We start from the raw sequence: 18,756 nt of genomic DNA, 5'->3' as shown, positions 1-18,756 counted from the left end.
AGGTGTGCATTTATGGTGCCACTCAGCTCTTTTGAGAAAACTGTATTTTTTAAAAATCTATTCTTAATGAGACTGATTAAAAACAAACATAAATTTCATGCCTTTTCCTTACCTTTTAGGAAAATGTGCTTTTATGCAGTTAGCATAAATCTGAATATATTCAATTAAATCGTTGTATACAACTACTAGTACAATTCTAAATCAATTACATAAATGCAGAAAGGCGTGATGACAGAGGAATAAATGGGAAATCATGTATGTTTCATGCATTTTACCTCTTTTCAGATGGAATTATTCTGGAATGCCACTAATAAAATTCTGTATAAATCAAATTAAATAAATGCACAGAAGCTGCAGAAGAGTTTTGAGAAAAAACACTCATTTGCTGAGCCAATCAAAAGGCATTTTTAACCATCTTTAATGGAATTATACATCAGAGCACGTTCAAATGTACCACATTTTCCTGAGTCAGAGGGAGGTTCTCTTTAACAATATGGCTTTTTATGGGATTACACACAGTAGCATATCAAAATGCAAGTTAAAAGTTAAATACCAAAATCAGAAGACACAAACCTATATACCACCTACTAGTTAGCCATATATGTTTTTTTAATTTTCAACCAGGAATAAAAGTTTCCTCTTTCTAATTAAATCCCTCGAATAGCTGTCTTTAAAATCTAGTAGCAACTGTTTTTCAAAACTGGTAGAGAACCCCTAGAGGTATCACAGATTTAATCTCTATTCATATTCCATTTGCTCAAAGTAATACCTTTCTTATCTTTTTACATTTATTAGAAATTAGTACCTATTGGGTTAAACTGCATAAGAGGCTTTTTAATTTTAGTATGTTTTTACCTAATTAATTGCATAGGATATAAAATACTCTATAGAAACAGTTTATAAGTATGTATTTCTCACCTGTCATGGAAATTTATCATTTGTGAATTACCAAGAATGTATTAGTTTCAAGGACACAGCATAAAGAACCCTTGCTTCCGGAGTTGTGTTAGACTAAAACAAGCATACAAACAAACAAAAAACCCAATATTTTTGACCAGTAGCTATTGACAAAAGAGCCTATCTAGCACTTGTGTACCTATCAGCGGAATGTTCATCTAGATTTCCGTATCAAATTTTTAAAATCTATTTATTCAAATTATTTTAACAGATATAATGGGTATGCATAGTACGTGAGTAGTGCAACATAATGGCACTCAAACCACACGGGATAGAGAGACACAGCTTTGAATTTGTCCAGTTAAGACCATAGCCCATTGTATGGGCAATATTATTTCTAAGACATTGAAAAATAGGTGTTTTGTTTTTTAAAGATAAAACAGACTTTGTGTTCCAAGTATCCTTTATTTTATGTTTCATCTAAGCTCCCACATGCATTTTGTATCTCAGAGCCTGCCATCAATATTTGAAGAATGACTACATAGACTTTGGTTTTGTTGCTACGGATTTTCGTTTTCTGAATATATAAAATAAAAGGCATCTTTATCTTGTTTTTGGCCTAATCTTAGCCCATTCACTAGTGTACAATGTTAAAATAGTAGAGGAATTTTTACCCTGATTACTGAGCTAACACCAACTTTGCTGCTATTGTTAAATGGAGATTTAAACTACAATACCCACCAAAAGGAGCACACATCTAACATATCTAAATAATTTTTTCCACACATTCCCTCTTACATGTTTATTTAAAACTAATAAAGAATCCCTAATGGTATTACAAGCCCTGAGTCCCCCAACCCCAAATATTCCTAAATTTCTCCCACTGACTCATAAATGTTATGTATTTATTCACGTAACTTTGAATTATTGAAAATTAGCCCCTTTGGCTCAAACTATGCAAGAGGTCTGTTAATTTTGCATAGCATTCAAAAAACAAGAGAAAAACAAACAAACAAACGAAACTTCTTGCAGACAGCTTACAATGCTGTATTTCTTTCTTATATTAGATGTAAGTTAAGCAAGTTTAATTTCCAGGAGAATACAAACCCTTCATTCACAGAGGTATCTGATAGTAAAAAAGAGCCAGAAAAAAGCAATGATCCAGAATTTTGTAACGGTTTGAAGCACAGAGATAAAAATGTTGTTTGTTGTTCATTAGATCTCTGATGAAACATCAAAATGTTTATCAGAAGGAACTGGAGAGGCTGGATCACAATGAACATCTCTTTTACCATCCTATTACCATCAGATATCGCAAAAGGAAGTGTAGGGAAGTGAAGAATGGGAGTTTGTGTGAATGATAGCTGTTGCAATTTTTATCTCTGTTCTTCAAAACAGATAGAAAAGTATAGCCCGTGAAAAAATTTTCATGCTCTTTTTTTACTATAATACATCTTTATAAATCATAGAATATCAGGGTTGGAAGAGACCTCAAGAGGTCATCTAGTCCAACCCCCTGCTCAAAGCAGGACCAATTCCCAACTGAATCATCCCAGCCAGGGCTTTGTCAAGCCTGACCTTAAAAACCTCCAAGGATGGAGATGCCACTACCTCCCTAGGTAATCCATTCCAGTGCTTCACCACCATCCTAGGGAAATAGTTTTTCCTAATATCTAACCTAGACCTCCCACACTGCAACTTGAGACCATTGCTCCTTGTTCTGTCATCTGCTACCACTGAGAACAGTCTAGATCCATCCCCTTTGGAACCCCTTTCAGGTAGCTGAAAGCAGCTATCAAATCCCCCCTCTTCCTTCTCTTCTGCAGACTAAACAATCCCAGTTCCCTCACAGCCTCTCCTCATAAGTCATGTGCTCCATCCCCCTAATAATTTTTGTTGCCCTCCGCTGGACTTTTTCCCATTTTTCCACATCCTTCTTGTAGTGCGGGACCCAAAACTAGACACAGTACTCCAGATGAGGCCTCACCAATGTCTAACAGAGGGGAATGATCACGTCCCTCAATTTGCTAGCAATGCCCCTACTTATACAGCTCAAAATGCCGTTAGCCCTCTTGGCAACAAGGGCACACTGTCAACTCATATCCAGCTTCTCGTCCACTGTAACACCTAGGTCCTTTTCTGCAGAATTGCCACTTAGCCAGATGGTCCCCAGCCTGTAGCAGTGCATGGGATTCTTCTGTCCTAAGTGCAGGACTCGGCACTTGTCCTTGTTGAATCTCATCAGATTTCTTTGGAAATGAGGGGGTTGTACGCTGAATCCTGGAAATAAAACTTCCTTCTCAATTCACAAATGATGAATGTTTAATCCAGGTGTGACAGTCATGGAGCTGCTACATATTAGGCTATGAATCATATTTAATCATTATATGAATATTGTAAGTGACCTGGCCAGTGAGGTAAATTTGCTGTATAATTAAGAAAATTTGGAAAATCCATGCAATATAATCTCATCACTTCCTATTTATTCTTCTGACCATTTGCATTTATTTATATAGATTTACACTAGTTGCATAAAAGCATATTTTCCTAAAAAAAAAAAAAAAAGAAAAAAAAGGGGGATATTTTTATTTATTTATTTTAAAGATTCAGAAGGATACATTAAATAAAGATAAAAACCTCTTTGTTTTCCAAAATGATCAAATGGCAGTGAAAGTGCCCACAGGTCCAGAAACGATACTGAGGCACTTTCGAAATGGACCTTTGAAAGGACCTTTAGAGCCATGCAGCCAGCTCACTGGACAAAAAGAGGGTGGGAAATGGGAGGGACATGCTGTCTAAAATGAGCTTTTGATTGGTGCATTATTGCAGTGTTGGACATGGACACTTGCCAACAAATACATTGTGATGGAAGTATAGAGTTATTACTATGACTATTTGCAGTGTTGGGAATTAAACATGTTCAGAGTGGTGAAGGAGGCAGTCTATGTTAGATGTACAGTCACACTCCATTAGCCCTACTCACACTCAGACATTTGTAAGGGTGCTTGAAGTAGTCTTCTCTGGTTTCTTAGCATATAAATTCCACCAGCAAGTGTCATTTAAAATAAGACATGGTCGTCTTCAACACACATCTTCCTATATCTTGTCCTTATTGCTTTTCTTGCTACATTCCTCCTTTCTACCCCTTGGCACGTGCGTTTTCACAGATTAGATGCCATTACTCTCAGTTAGATTCAGTAGACTCTGGTGGTCAAATTCAGAGATGGCGTGTAAAGGGTAGTGTGCAAGCTGGTAACCAGGAATGAGTTTAAGTGATTAACCAATTCTAATGAGCCTAAGTTGATACATACTGTGGGTAGCTAGGACAAGGTGAAAGTTATACCTCTGCAAGGTAAGGTCCCTGTTTTATATGGAAGCATGTGAGACCATTGCAGCTATAGTGTCTATCTTCCTTTCCTCTCACATGATGCTGCTCTAACAGGTGCTCAAGCTAATGCTTCAGATGCATGTGTGCTGCTATCAGAGTCATCAGAAGAACATCTCTGCCCCCTTTTATTACCTTGTGGTGGGTCACTGTGGACCATCATTCACCTGCACGTGGACAGCATTATGTCTGGAGGGAGCACTTCAGCTCTGGAAGTGTTCTGGGAAGGATGCTCCTTTGCTGAGCCTTCAACGTTGTAGTGAAAAGGAGGCAATTTACCTTTCTAAGGTTATTTCAATTTGTACCTTCCAGGCTGGCCCTTTGGGAGCATGATCTGCAAAATGAGTGGGATGGTTCAGGGAATCTCGGTCTCAGCCTCTGTTTTCACTTTGGTTGCAATTGCAGTTGACAGGTAAGATGATGTAAAGCTCTGAAACCAATATTCATTAAAAAAATAAATATATTGCTCATTGTCCTGGGATCCACAGCATTTTTACAATCACCAATTCATCCTCATTACACCTTGATGAGATGGGGTGTATTGTGCCCATTTTGAGGATGGGCAGAATGAGGCACAGCTAAGTTAAAGTGTGGCCATCATCATTTTTTCCCCACTTAATTTCCATAAAGATGGTAGAGGAGCAGGCACCGCAGGGGAACCCTCTTAGTGTGGCTTCATCTCTCCCACCTGCTGCTTGCAGAGCTGAGAACAATGGGTCTATATTCTGAGCCTCGGGCCCTCTGATCTGCTGTTGAGAGAAGAGAAGCCTGTGAGTCCCCATCCCCCATCAGAGCAAAGAATTCACTCATCCTGGTCTGGGGAGAGTGCCCCGGTGGAGACTGGCAGATCCTGTGTCTGCTGCTCTCCCTTCCAGTGGCAGATCAAAGAGCTGCTGGGACCAGAAGGGTCCCTCCCCGGGCTGTAGCAGCCGCAGGAGGGGTGGCAATTCCGTGCTCAGGGTCACAGGACTTAGCCCATTGGGCTACTCTAAAGGGCTCCTCCTCCCTCCGAGCCTGTCCATCTTTTATGAAGGATGCGTCTCTTCTCCCATCCCGCAGCCAGGCTGCGCTGGGTCCCTCTTGGGGGTAAGGGAGGATGCAGTGGTGAACTCCAGCTGGTTCGCACTGATTCGCAGGAACCGGTTGTTAAATTTAGAAGCCTTTTTAGAACCTGTTGTTCCAGGACAATCGGTTCTAAAAGAGCTTTTAAATTTAACAAAGGCTCGGGCAGCTGTCCACCCGGCCCCCAGCCCCAGCTCCAGCTCACCTCCCCATCTCCCTTGAACTCTCCGCCCTCCTTCTCCTCCCCCTCCCCTGTTTCCTGCCAATCAAATGTTCGTGGGAAGCCTGAAACAAGCAGCAGGCAGGTAAGCTGAGCCGGGGAGGCGGCGCGCACAGCCCAGTCTGGCTCCACCTGGCCCCGGCCGAGTGCCCCAGCCCGGTCCCGGCTAAGCACCCCTGCTCGGGCTGGTCCAGGCCGAACGGCTCCGACCCGGCTCAACTCCGGCCCTGCAGCACCAGTCCTGGCCAAGCAGCTTCAGCTGGCATGGCCCGCGGAGTCGGGCCCCATGGCGCCGGTCCCGGTGCTGGCCGAATGGCTCCGTCCCGGCCCGGGAAGTCGGGCCCTGCGGCGCTGGTCGCGGTGGAGGGGAACCGGTCCCGGCCCCAGGCAGTGTGGTAAGGGGGTAGGGAGCAGGGAGGCAGTGTTCAGTGTGTTGTGGGGGGGTGGATAGGGGTTGGGGCGGTCAGAGGACAGGGAACGGGGATTGAATGGGGGCAAGTGTCCCGGGGGGCAGTCAGGAAGGAGCAGGGGTTGGATGAAGTGGCGGAGGCAGTCAGGGACTGAGAGAAGGGATGGTTGGATGGGGCAGGGGTCCTGGGGGAACATCAAGAATGAGAGGAGGGGTTGGATGGAGCAGCAGGGGGCAGGGAGGGGACAGGGAAGGGGGGGATGGGTCAGGGTCCCTGGGGGGGCGTGTGTCAAGGAACATGGGGGGTTGGATGGGGCACGACCCCCCAGGGGTGCACAATCTCCTCGTGAGGTGAGGAGGAGGGAACCTGTTGTTAATATTTTGGCAGCTCATCACTGGGAGGATGTTATAAATGTTCCATCCCAGCCTCTACTTCTGGCCTTTCAATGCTGTGGGGTGGGTGCTTCTCCCTTGTTCCCTTCCCAGAATACCACTGGGGGCAGATAGCCAGTTGCTCCGCCTCAGTCCCCTGCTGCCTCTCTCATCTCGTTTTGGGAGCAGGGGTATGTCTCTCCCTTCCTGCCCCAGATTCCTAGCCGCTTCCTTCTCCCTTCGACTCCACCCTTGCCCTTCTTTGAAGCAGCTGCAGTCTCTTCAGGCAGCTTCCGCTGGCCCCACCCCTGTGGTGATGTAGGAGTTTGCCTAAGCATGAGTTTGGATTCAGTTGAGGATGTTCAAAATTAGCATAAAAGTAAATGTTTTTTCAGTGAAAGATTAGCCATTTGTTGAGTCTGACCCTTTCTTAATGGCAAGTGATGTCAGTGAGTAGGACCACATTTGATGTGACTGTTCGGTGCCGTACAACAGAGACAACGCAGAGCTGTGTATACAGCGTTGCATCTGGGGGCCTGGCCCAATGATCTGTTCAATAGATCAAACCCCCCAGGCTGTGCACCTCCTTCCTAAGATGTGCAGCATGGTAGAAAATTCCTTATTCTGTGAGTACTGTAGGCCCAGCGAGAGAGACTGTTTTGCAGTGGAAGTAAAACGTTTATGAATCAGTCATTCCAAAACTGTGGTCCATGTGCTACCAATGCATGGTTCGCTGATTGGTCACATGGTGTGGCTCCTCCTCCTCATGTCCAGCTGCTAAGTGACATTGAGACACCTAAAACTACATGAAATACTTTCCTAATGCCACCTTTCCACATCAGCAGCTATTGCCATTGCCACGGGGATGTTATTCAATTGCCATTGGGCAGGGAGGTGGCCCAGCCAATCGTGAATGGGAAGGGAACTGTCTATGAGGCAATTTCTCTACTGACATATGGACCACACTGTCAAGTCTGACCCCCTGTTACAAATCATGGGCCAGTGACATCAGTACATTGATTTACACCAGCTGAGGCCCTCACTGCACATACATATAAAATAAATGACTGAACTTGATTTTATTGACATTGCTTATGTGGCTTTTAGATCTATTCTCTGGCATTCTGTTCACTGCAGGTTCCGATGCATTGTTTACCCGTTTAAGCAGAAGCTCACCACATCAACTGCGGTTGTCATTCTAGCAGTCATCTGGGTTCTGGCTATCGCCATCATGTGTCCGTCTGCAGTCATGTTGCAGGTACAAGAGGAAAAGTATTTCAGGGTGATCCTTGGCTATGGCAATCAAACCAGCCCTATATACTGGTGTCGGGAGGACTGGCCCAATCAGGAAATGAGAAAGATCTATACAACGGTGCTGTTTACCAACATCTACCTGGCCCCCCTTTCACTCATCGTCGTCATGTATGCCAGGATAGGGATAGCGCTCTTCAACAAAGCGGCACCTGTAGGGGGAAAACAGAGCCAGGAGCAGCGCCGCTCTGTGTCCAAGAAGAAGCAGAAGGTGATCAAAATGCTCATCATTGTGGCTTTACTTTTCATCCTGTCCTGGCTCCCTTTGTGGACTTTGATGATGCTCTCAGACTATGCCAATCTGACGGAGGTCCAGCTGCAGATCATCAACATTTACATCTACCCCTTCGCTCACTGGCTGGCCTTTTTCAACAGCAGCATCAACCCAATCATCTATGGCTTCTTCAACGAGAACTTTCGCCGAGGCTTCCAGGCAGCCTTTAAGCTTCAGCTCTGCTCCAGGGAAATGATGCGCAGGGAGTTCTACTCCCAGCGGGGCCAAAGCAATGCCATATTACCGGCAACCACCCACCAGCTGCTGGAGGACCAGCCTTCTCAAAATGCCAAGGACAAGGAGAAACCAATGCAGAGAGGGAACTGGATGAACAACCAGCAGGACTTGATGATGGAAGACCTAGAAAGGGCAACCAACGACAATGAAGTAAAATGAAATTTGCAATGAACTGGTTTATTCCAACTTCACGTGGCAGAGTCTGATGTGGTGTGAGGTTCACATGATTTAAGCCAGGGATTGGCAACCTGCGGCACGTGTGCCAAACACAGCACGCGAGCTGATTTTGAGCGGCATGCAGCTGCCTGCCGTGGTCCTGGCCCCCAGCCCCACTCAGCACCCTGTGGGGGCAGGAGGCAGAAGCTTGGTTCTGCGGCAGCCAAACTTCCCTCCTCCCCCCCTTCTTCCTCCAGCTTTCCTGCCCCACCCCCTCTCCTTCCCTGCACCAATCAGCCGATGGCCCTTGCGAGGGGGAGGGGGAAGAGTGGCAGCATGCTCACTGCTCTGCAGAGGGCAGAGAGCATCCTCATGAGCCGAGCACCCCAGCCCTCTGCCTTGACCCTGCCCCACACTTAGCCTTCTGCCCTCAACCCCTGCACCCCAACACACCCCAGCCCTCTGCCCTGAACCCCCAACACACACAGCCTTTTGCCCTGCACCCCCCACATCCCCCAGCCCTCTTCCCTGACCCTTGAACCCCCACACACCCAGCCTTCTGCTCTGATTCCTGAACCCCCACCCCCCAGCCTTCTGCCCTGAACCCCCTCCTCAGCCCTGACTCCTGAACCCCGCCCCCAGGTCTGGGGTCCCAGCCGCAGGCCCTGCTCAGTCCGCTGCCAGCCTAGGTGAACAGAACCCCAGGCTGGCAGGAAGCTGAGCAGGCTGGCGGCGTAAGGTCAGCATTTTAATTTAATTTTAAAATGACGCTTCTTAAACATTTTGAAAACCTTGTTTACTTTACATACAATAGTTTAGTTATACAATATAGACTTATAGAAAGAGACCTTCTAAAAATGTTAAAATGTATTACTGGCACGTGAAACCTTAAATTAGAGTGAATAAACGAAGACTCGGCACACCACTTCTGAAAGGTTGTCGACCCCTAATTTAAGCCCTCCATGGCAAAAAAACAAAACCACATCTTAAGATGTTGTTATTGTAAAGTACGTATAACTTGTAGAACAGCTGGTTGCTTGGACTAGATAGGAGGCCTAATTCTGCCCCCCTTTATACCAAGGTAAGTTGGGAACAACTCCATTGAAGTCAGTGGCATAAACATGGTATAAGTGAGAGCGGAACGAAGACCACTGATTTAAATGGAGATGCTCCTGATTTACATTTCGTGTATTGGGGAGCAGAATTGGGCCTGTATTGGTTTTAGGTTTGCACTGTTCTCAGAATAGGTGAAACAGGGTTGCATAAAGTTTTGTTAGAGAAATGTTACAGCATGTAATGCTATTGCTCTTAATCCATACAACAGTTTTGTCAGAGTAGAATCTGAAGAGGTTATTGATTTATTTAATATCCACTTAGATGTTGGGCCTTGGTCTGGGTGCGAATTGTGGAATGATTCTGCTGGAACACTTTCATTATTTTTTCATTAGCCAATTTTGGACATGATCAAAATAAAATTTTGCAGATTAGGATAGTGGTTTATGAGACTAATGAAAAATCCTCCACTTTTAATTGAATAGTATCCATTTTACAAAGTCAGGATAATCCAACAAACCTTCATTTTTACAAGTTAGCTGTTGAATTCACTTCATTTATTAATAGCCGCTCCCAGTGTCATTGTTTTATATTGATTGCTCAGGCATAATAGCCTGTTCCTGAAATTATTCATTCTGCTACGTTATCATTACCATTAACTCAAATGTTAGAGATCTGCTTAATAGACCAGCATTAATGTTTTAATACCTCTGAATATAGAATATTGTGCCACCCAGCTTCCAGGCAAATGTGTAATTTGTATTCACAGTGCTTCTGGCCTGGAGATTTATTTTTTTTTAATATATCTGCCTGTGTGAACTGGTGTGAGGTCTGCAGCTTCTATAGCTTCTTATTTGTTCCCCTTTCTGGCTGATTCTTTAGTTAATTTTGTGGTTGAACTGTCATTCAGTTTGTCTCTCAGTCTGAGAAATAAAAAGGATTAAGGATGTGAGAAATAAAAGAAAAGCTGCTCTTATGCTGCAGTTTTGGTGAGTTCTCAGAATCTTGTTCTTATATTTTTTCAAATCTTTGATAAAGAAATATCTTGCCAAAATTGTGTGTCCAGCATCTAAGTTGCACATTTTGATGGTAGCTATTCTAGATACCATGACATCAATGCTCCACCAGGAGACAGTAACAGGAGTATTTTAAGGCTCCGATCCTCCAGTCAGATCCGCAGGGGCAGAGACTTGCACCCCCAACACAGAGCTTCACTGAAATCAAAGCACACATGCTTCTGAAGTCACTGGGGTTCCATGTGGACGCAAGGCTCCATTCACACAGAGCTGGGGCTTCACAAGGCAGACATGATGAAGGCCTATGGAATAATAGAGAGTATCCACCTGTCAATGCTGAATTCTTCCCAGCAATTAGTCCAGGCTGGAATATTCATCACAATACAGCTATTTTTGGATGAAACTTGACTGTTTTTAGTTCATGAAACCTCCACACAGCTTATAGGAATCAAAACATTTCAACTAAATTTCACATGAAACATTTTTCCACAGTGTTTTTTGGTCAAAATGAAACAGCATTTGGGGATTTTGAAGAAACAGCCACAACAGCTCTAATTTTGCAGGTAAGATTTTATGAGGCATTACTACTAAAGCTAGGATTTTCAAAGGAGCCAATAGGATTTGGATGCCTGACACCCTTAGGCTCCTTTGAAAACCACAGCATAAAGGCTTCACTGAAATCCAGCTATTAAGGCCCAGATCCTCACATTTACTTAGCCATTTATTGATTTCAGTGGAACATAGGTGCATAAATACCTCTGAGGACCTGGTCTTATGAGCCTACTGCATTCCTTCGGCCCACTACTCTTTCCTTCATTCACAGCACTTTTAAAAAATGGGCTTAGGGTTGCCTGGCATGGTTTGTTCTTCACGGATTCCTGAAGCTTATTCCTTTATACTCTACAGGCCAAATTACGGCTGGCTTGGGGTGAGCTGTTTATTGCGTGTGGACTGGTTCACATTCTCTGAGTTGCGGGTGAACAAAGGTGTGGCCTGTGTGTTAGGAATACAGCTATTTCAGATGAGAAATACCCTGAGCTTCATCAGTTTCTCACCCTGTTTGTATATATTATACCTGAGAATGTCCAAATCATTCAATGTATGTCCAAAAAGAAAGAGTGCACTTGTATGGCAGCAGAGAGATAGATGACATTACCAAAGGGAGATACAACCTCTGGGCTCTCCAAAACTATAATCAAATTAATGTGCCCAGTTTAATGGTATAAACCTTTAAGGCCTACTTGAGTTAATCCTGCTACATTTTGATACAAGAGTGGCATTCAATAAACTAATAGTTGAGATGGATGTTGCAGTGGCTTTTTTCTGCCTGAGATGTTTTTGCCACAAGGTGCTCCTTGAGCAAGGCGGTGATTCATCAAAGCATTTAAGTACATGGTGAATTTTAAGTATGTATAAGTCCATCCCAGTTTTCAGCAAAGCACTTAAGTGTGTGTTTAACGTACGTCTAATTGAAGTCAATGGGGCATGCTTTACTGAAACAGGGCCTAGAAAACAGATGCTGACTGCCGCTATTGGTTCAGAAGGTTTACCCTTCATTAAAGGACATGGTTCACAAAGTACATCGCGTCTACTGCTTTGAAGATAGAGCTCCACACGGAAAAGAAGTTCTGTTTTGGGAGGGATTTTTATATTTCAAAATCTGGCTTTGCTTTGAATTGGAACAAAACCTGAAAATGTAGAAATTCTGCACAAAGGAATACTTCCCCCCCCTCCAAATGTGTGATAGGGTGTCCACCCCGCACAGGGCCTGAACAGGCAAAATAGGCCAATTAATCCTGGAGGGAAGCCAAGAACTGACAAGGCCTAATGTCTGATAAAGCCCAGCCTTGGGAGGAGCTGGGATAGGCCTATAAAGAGAGGAAGAATTGTGCTCTCATATCCTACAGACTCACCTGTCTACAGAGCCAGGACCAGATCCTGCTCCAAATGAAGTAAGAGGGCACAGTTCCAATGGTCTCTTCCAACCCTAATATTCTATGATTCTATGAGGAGAGTGAGCCCTGGGATCCTGCCTTGGACTATAGACTCTGGCAAGAATCTGAACAGGCGTGAAGTATCCACATGGAGCAAAGGAAGCACCAATGGTAACCCATGATAGAGCCAGAAGATAGGGAAGAAAGGTAGGAAGGTGTGCAGGGAACCAGCAGCAAGGCCAGAGACTGAGCAGACTGTGGCTACTGGGCATAGGGTCTCTGGGCTGGAATCTGGAGTAGTGGGCAGGCCAGGGTTCCCCTAACGGCCACAAGGAAAGTGGCACAGACTAGGCAGTCTATCAGAAGCCTGCTTGAGACAGTTTGTCCAGTGTGCCTTTGTTACCCCACAAGAAGAGGACAATAGTGACAAAGTTGGTGGACTGAGTTATGAGGAGAGAGCAACTGACTCCAAAGAGAGAGAGAGGCACACACACACACACACACACACACACCATGGTGAGCAACTAAAGGAGGGGGCGTCAGACCAGCTGAGAAACATTTCACAGATGAACCTCAAGGAAACAGCTCTGCAGTGAGTAGTTAACCCATCACAGAATTATTAAAACATTTAATTTCAACCCAATCCAACTTTTAAAAATTGTATGTAATACAAAATTTTTAAAACTGAAACAAGAAGCCGTTTCAAATGAAAAATCAAAACATTTCATTCCAAAGATATATGGCTGTAACTTTTTTTAAGTTTGTTTTTCTCATAAAATGAAATTTTGGCAAAATCAGCATGCTTTTGTGAAGTCCTTCAATTGCAAAGGGAGTTGCATTTTCAAATGAGCTCCACTAAAAGGGAATATTTCCATCCCCAAATCATCACACATCTGGCCTGTTTTACTGCTGATAATCCATGGCAGAGTTAATTACATCACATTCTGATTTTTTTTTTTTTTTGGCAATTCAGGTAACAGTGAATTAGCATGCTTGGTTACATAATTAATACCAAGCAGTCTGAATTAATTGCCATATAGACCTTAGTTCATCTTCAATAGATACTAAATGTAGTGAGCATAAAAACTGGATACTTCGTGGATTTGAATGTTATCAAAGGATGAATAGGTACATGCACATCTTAACTCCAATACGCATCTGTTTTGAGATGGTCCTGAATTTTTATTATTATTTTTAGACCCTTTCTAGGGGCCAATCTTCCTTTCACTGAAGTCAATAGAACTTTTACCACTGACTTCAGTAAAAGCATGATCAGGTCCGAGATGTCTAATATATTAAGGTCAAGGTAGCTTAATCCATATTAAGTATCTAAATAGGTGGCCTGTTTTTCCAAAGAGCTAAGCACCTTGCAGCTCCGAATGCTCCCACCCCAAAGTTCTGACTGTTCAGGTATATGGGTTTGGTTTAGGTTTATCTCTGGTATTTAATAGCTGATAATTCAATGTCAAGTGGATTGTCAATGTTCCTCATTCACATCATATGCTCCTTTTTGTTATCAAACATGTATTGGGAGTTAATTCGACATAGTTCCTTGCTTTAACTGTTCTCTGAGGTTTAGATTAAGAGTTTCTCATCAACATTAATGAGTTACAAGCCCACAAATAAGAGGCCTTCTCACCTCAAAGTATAAAAATCTACCCGTCATTTAATCGCTGAGAATTTATAGTAAGTGATAAATGTTTCGTTACAGTATGTCTTGCATTTGCTAAGGAGTTAACAAGCAGAATTAGAAACACTACATTTCAAGTTTCATTGGTTTGCAAATCATATTCTCTCAAACATTTATAATATCTCAGCACATGTATTCACTGTCAATATTCACATACACCATGATAATTTATCTTTTAACGTCTGACTGTAGCTAGAAAACATCTCTTCCCCCATCCCCCATTGTTGTTAAAGTGACGTCTCCAATGTTCGTGTTAGGGAGCTGCGGGGAGCGTTTGGCATTGCTGAAAAATTAGGACTTTTAGGCCCCAGTGCTGTGAACGCTTCGCTGTGAGTGGAACCTTCCACCCCCAAAGAACCTCCCTTCAGGCTTTGTCCTCCGGCACGGAGAAGTCTGAGGATCAGAGCTTTGTTCAAGACTGAACTACAGCTTTCAGTGACTTACTTCAGGCCAGAGCTGCCCGGAGGGTGGGGGCAAGTGGGGCAATTTTCCCCAGCGGCCCCTTGAGTCCTGGCCCGATGGTGGTCCGGGTCTTCAGTGGCATTTCAGTGGCGGAGGGGCCCTTCAGTGCTGCCAAAGACGTGGAGCGACTGAAGGGCCCCCACCGCCGAAATGCTGCCAAAGACCCAGACCGCCGTCGGGTGAGTACAAGTGCTGCAGCTCCCCCGCTTTGCCCCAGGCCCTTGAATCCTCTGGGTGGCCCTGTTTCAGGCACCTGAATTTGAAAATTTGGCCCAGTATATTGCGATTTGCCTTGTGTAACTATTTTTTTTAAAAACCTGCCTGTAGCCACTTAAAGGGTAGGCACTGAACTCTAACTACTCGAGCTATTCAAAGTAATGACATGGTTATTGATTTTTATTATGATTACTACTTCATCATTTTTATGTTTCGTTTCACTTTACTGTTGTACGCAGTGCCATCAGTTTGACATAGCTGAGTGGAATGGCTGAGCTATTGGCTTATGGCCAAAATTAGTACTACTGTAAAACTTCTAGAGAGTCGTATTATCCTCCTATGCACCTTTGAAAAGAAAATTGATTTAGGATGGAGGATAAAATACAGGAATTCTATAGCATCCCCCAATAGATAAACTTTCCTATTATTTTTTTTCTTTTTTGGCAAAGTATAGCCACAAATAAACACAGAACTTTAAAAACCCCAGAGCAAGGCATGTATCCTGCAGCAAAAAGCTTATTGACTGACAGAGACAAGCCAAAGGTGAGACAAGACTACAATATAAGTGAAGGAGTGTGTGAAGAAGTTATTGGTGAGGATAATAAGGGACGAAGGATTTCTGGAAGACGTGGCTTATAAAGGGAGATGGTGCTTAGCAGACAATAAAACAGAAACTGTTCCAAGTGCAGGAAGCTCCATTACTGGACGCACAAAGCAGACCACAATATATATGTGTGTGGTCGTTATTTAGTGTCTGACCCATAGGGATGATCAGAGATTTACTACCAACTCCAGTTATCATAGGTCTGGTCTCAGCTCTCCGGGTGGGAGAGAGTGTGACTTGCTCCATAGCTGTGTCCATGTGAGTATTTCTGGAAGAAATCTAGGGTACTGAAGTTGAGAACAAGGAACCTGAATTTAATGAAGGGAAAGCCAGAAAACCACAGAAGGTGTGATGCAGTCAAAATAGCAGGCACAGATGCCTTTACCAGTGGTGTTTTAGACTGTCCAAATGGGTGGAGAAGTTGAGAGCCAGGAGAGGAGTCATTTAAGGAAATCAAAGGGATTGTGAAAATGAAATCACAGATGAGTGTGTGTGTGTGGTGGGGGGAGGGTATGCATTAACCTCAGGGACTCTGCAGCCTGAAGTAATGCATCTGTAACTCGTAGTGTTTTGGAGGTGGGGATGTGTGGGGAGGGGGAAGTTATATCTAATTTTCTGTCAGACCTTCAATATTTATATAAAGAATTTCTGTAGGGAAGACATTTAACGTTAATTTTGATTAAAGCTCCCTTGACGAGACTGAACAAACCATTTCAGTTGTTAGAAGAAATCTGCACCAAACAGCTGTTGGAGATTTGGTAAGCCTCTGGAGAAAAATCTTACTTTCTGTTCAGAATTTCATGACACTTCACCCAGACTAGACAGGATATTATCACCACAAAATAATAAACTGCATTTAGAGAACAGAATTCCATCAAAACAGGACCCTGCAGAGACCTGCTGTGGTGCACTCCACTAGCTGGTGCCACAGCCAAAGTAAATCTGAACAAAGATGATGATGAGAGGGAGACAAGGAAGGAGATCAATTCTACAACATCCTGGTCCTTATATGGGCATGGAGTGGGAATTGTCCTTTTAACACAAAGTCCCTGATCCTGAAGTTTACTCACATGAGTCATCCCATAGCTTCCAATGGCTAAGTGACCAAAATTAAATATGTGCCTGAGTGTTTGCTGATTTGGGGCCTTAATGTCTTTCCCACAGACTTTGATTTTTTATTTAATTTATTTATGTATTGATTGTATGACACAGACAAGTCAAAGGCAAAACAAGATAAAATACTCCCATTCACTGCCCTCACTGGGCATGCGACCTGGGAGCCTCTGCACACACAGCTGCAGGGAGGGGGGGGATAGGGGAGCAAGGACTAGAGAGTGAAGTGGGACCAAGCAGCTGACCTGCAGGGAAGGGGAGCAGCAGGGCTCCCAGCTCAACAGGCTGGGGGAAAGATGAACCCCAATGTCCCAGTGGCTGTCAGCTACCACCTGCCTGTCAGCTTGGCTCCCTGCTCCAGGCAAGCTCTGCACAGCAGTGAGGAGGAGCCGGAGCAGGAAGGGTGAGCACGCTCCTCCAGGCAGTAATGGCACTTCCATCAGCTCTGTTGGCTGCCTGCAGCACTGCTCCTCTGACTCTGGGAACTCTGGGATACATCTGGAGGACTTCTAGAACCCGAGTCAAGCCGGGGCCACGTGCACACAGGAAAGCAATAGGACTCAAAGCCTTGGTCTCAACTTAACAGAGGCTTGGACCCTCCAGCCCTGCAGGGTCCTGGGACCAAGCCCTAGATTAGCACAATTGGTGTATGGACACAAGGGGGTTTAGGCTTGAGCACAGGCTCATGGCTGTGTACGCATATCCTTAGAGAATCTGGCCTTAGGAGCCTGGACCATTGACTTTTATTAAGACTTAGGAACCTAAGTGCCTAAATCACATTTGAAAATGGAATCTAGACTTTTAAACCATTTGGGCACATGTGAAAAATTTACTTCATCTCCTATTATTTGTATGTATAACCTAGCAAAATGGGGCCCTGTTGCCAGCTGGGACCTCAGGCACTACTGGAATCCAACTAATAATAAATAAATAGCAACAAAAAAATTACCTTCAACACTTGCTTCTCATTAACAGGGGAGGAAGAAAGGGAGAAAAATGCTATTTTTTAAATATGGGGAAATGCCCAGATATAATGGTGATGAGAGCCATATAAGTACCCATGTAGATAAATAAATAATAGTGATACTTGCAGTATATTATTCAGAGATGCCACTGTGTGTTATAAAGCATTTTAGGCAAGGTATGGACCCTGGAAAAGACTGGAGATAAGTAGAACTCAAGCTTTGTTTCTATTTCTCTGTAGCTAGCAGCTGTTTCCTTTAATATATGCTTCCTGATTAAGAGAGACTGATATCTTTTCATCCAAATCCTAGCTAGATTCAAAATAAAATGAAAACCAATATCTTCAAAGATCCAGTGCAGAATACTGTTTCAAGTTATCAGTTTAAAAAAGAATAGTATTGAAACAAATGGTCTCAACATGTCTAGAACAAAATTCAAACAAGTAAAATGTACACTTCAGGTTGTGTTTACAGTTCCTCATCTCGCCACCACTGCAAATTGCAATGCACTCATTGCCTGGCAAAATTGATAACTATGCACCTTTGTCATCATAGACAGCAGCACCTGTGATTCATGATGCCTTGAACTTTTCTGTCAGCACCCAGGAGATACGAAATTGCAAAGAAAAGCATCAATGTCAGAAAAATCAAATACACAAGCCTAATTTCCATGTATAAATGTAACACATAGCCAGCATGTTCAGTGTTCAAGCAGAGAGCTGTTTCTGTTACAGCATCCCCCAAGGAAGCCCCTGCCTTGCTAGACGATAATTCGGCCATTGACATTTAGAAAACGACTAAGCACTATTAAAAAGATATGCTGCATTTCTAAATAGCTTGTCTGTGTGTGGCATGACAGTTTTTTGTAGCATTAATATAGTTTCAAAGTAAGAATGAATCCATTCCTCCATACAGCATGCAAAATAAAGTTCTGAGTACAGTAACAATTACAAAGACGCTTCCACCTCAAGCTGTGACCCTATCCCCTATAAATGAAGATGGATTGAGTAGGGTCTGTACATGTGTCATAAACAGATAGTTAAGGGTTAATGTCTCTTCTACCTGTAAAGGGTTAACAAGCTCAGTGAACCTGGCTGACACCTGACCAAAGAACCAATCGAGGGACAAGATACTTTCATATCTTGGTGGAGGGAAGTCTTTGTTTTGTGCTGTTTGTTTTGTTCTTTGTTCGCTCTTGGGGATAAGAGGGACCAGACGTACAACCAGATCTGTCTCCATTCTTTCTAACAGTCTCTCATGTTCAGAATAGTAAGTACTGGCTAGAAAAGGTGAATTAGTTTTATGTTTGTTTTCTTAATTTGCAAATGTGTCTTTTGCTGGAAGGGTATTTTACCTCTGTTTGCTGTATCTTAGGCTAAGGGG

The 18,756-nt window shown here is 43.5% G+C and overlaps 1 protein-coding gene across 1 annotated transcript in view; it reads left to right on the top strand.

The window, feature by feature from the left end:
* Nucleotides 1–8,481, top strand: part of NPFFR2 (neuropeptide FF receptor 2) — a 46,077-nt gene extending 37,596 nt beyond the window's left edge. Inside the window, exons 5-6 of the mRNA XM_050945038.1 lie at nucleotides 4,595–4,694; nucleotides 7,483–8,481. Of these exons, the coding sequence (XP_050800995.1) occupies nucleotides 4,595–4,694; nucleotides 7,483–8,326 (944 nt within the window). The 3' untranslated portion in view covers nucleotides 8,327–8,481. The remainder of the gene's footprint in view (nucleotides 1–4,594; nucleotides 4,695–7,482) is intronic.
* The last annotated feature ends 10,275 nt before the right edge of the window (nucleotides 8,482–18,756 follow it).

Source organism: Gopherus flavomarginatus, chromosome 3 (assembly GCF_025201925.1).
Source record: "Gopherus flavomarginatus isolate rGopFla2 chromosome 3, rGopFla2.mat.asm, whole genome shotgun sequence".
NCBI lineage: Eukaryota > Metazoa > Chordata > Testudines > Testudinidae > Gopherus > Gopherus flavomarginatus.
The sequence above is the reverse complement of the archived record's forward strand: the minus strand, read 5'-3'. Positions and strand labels throughout refer to the sequence as shown.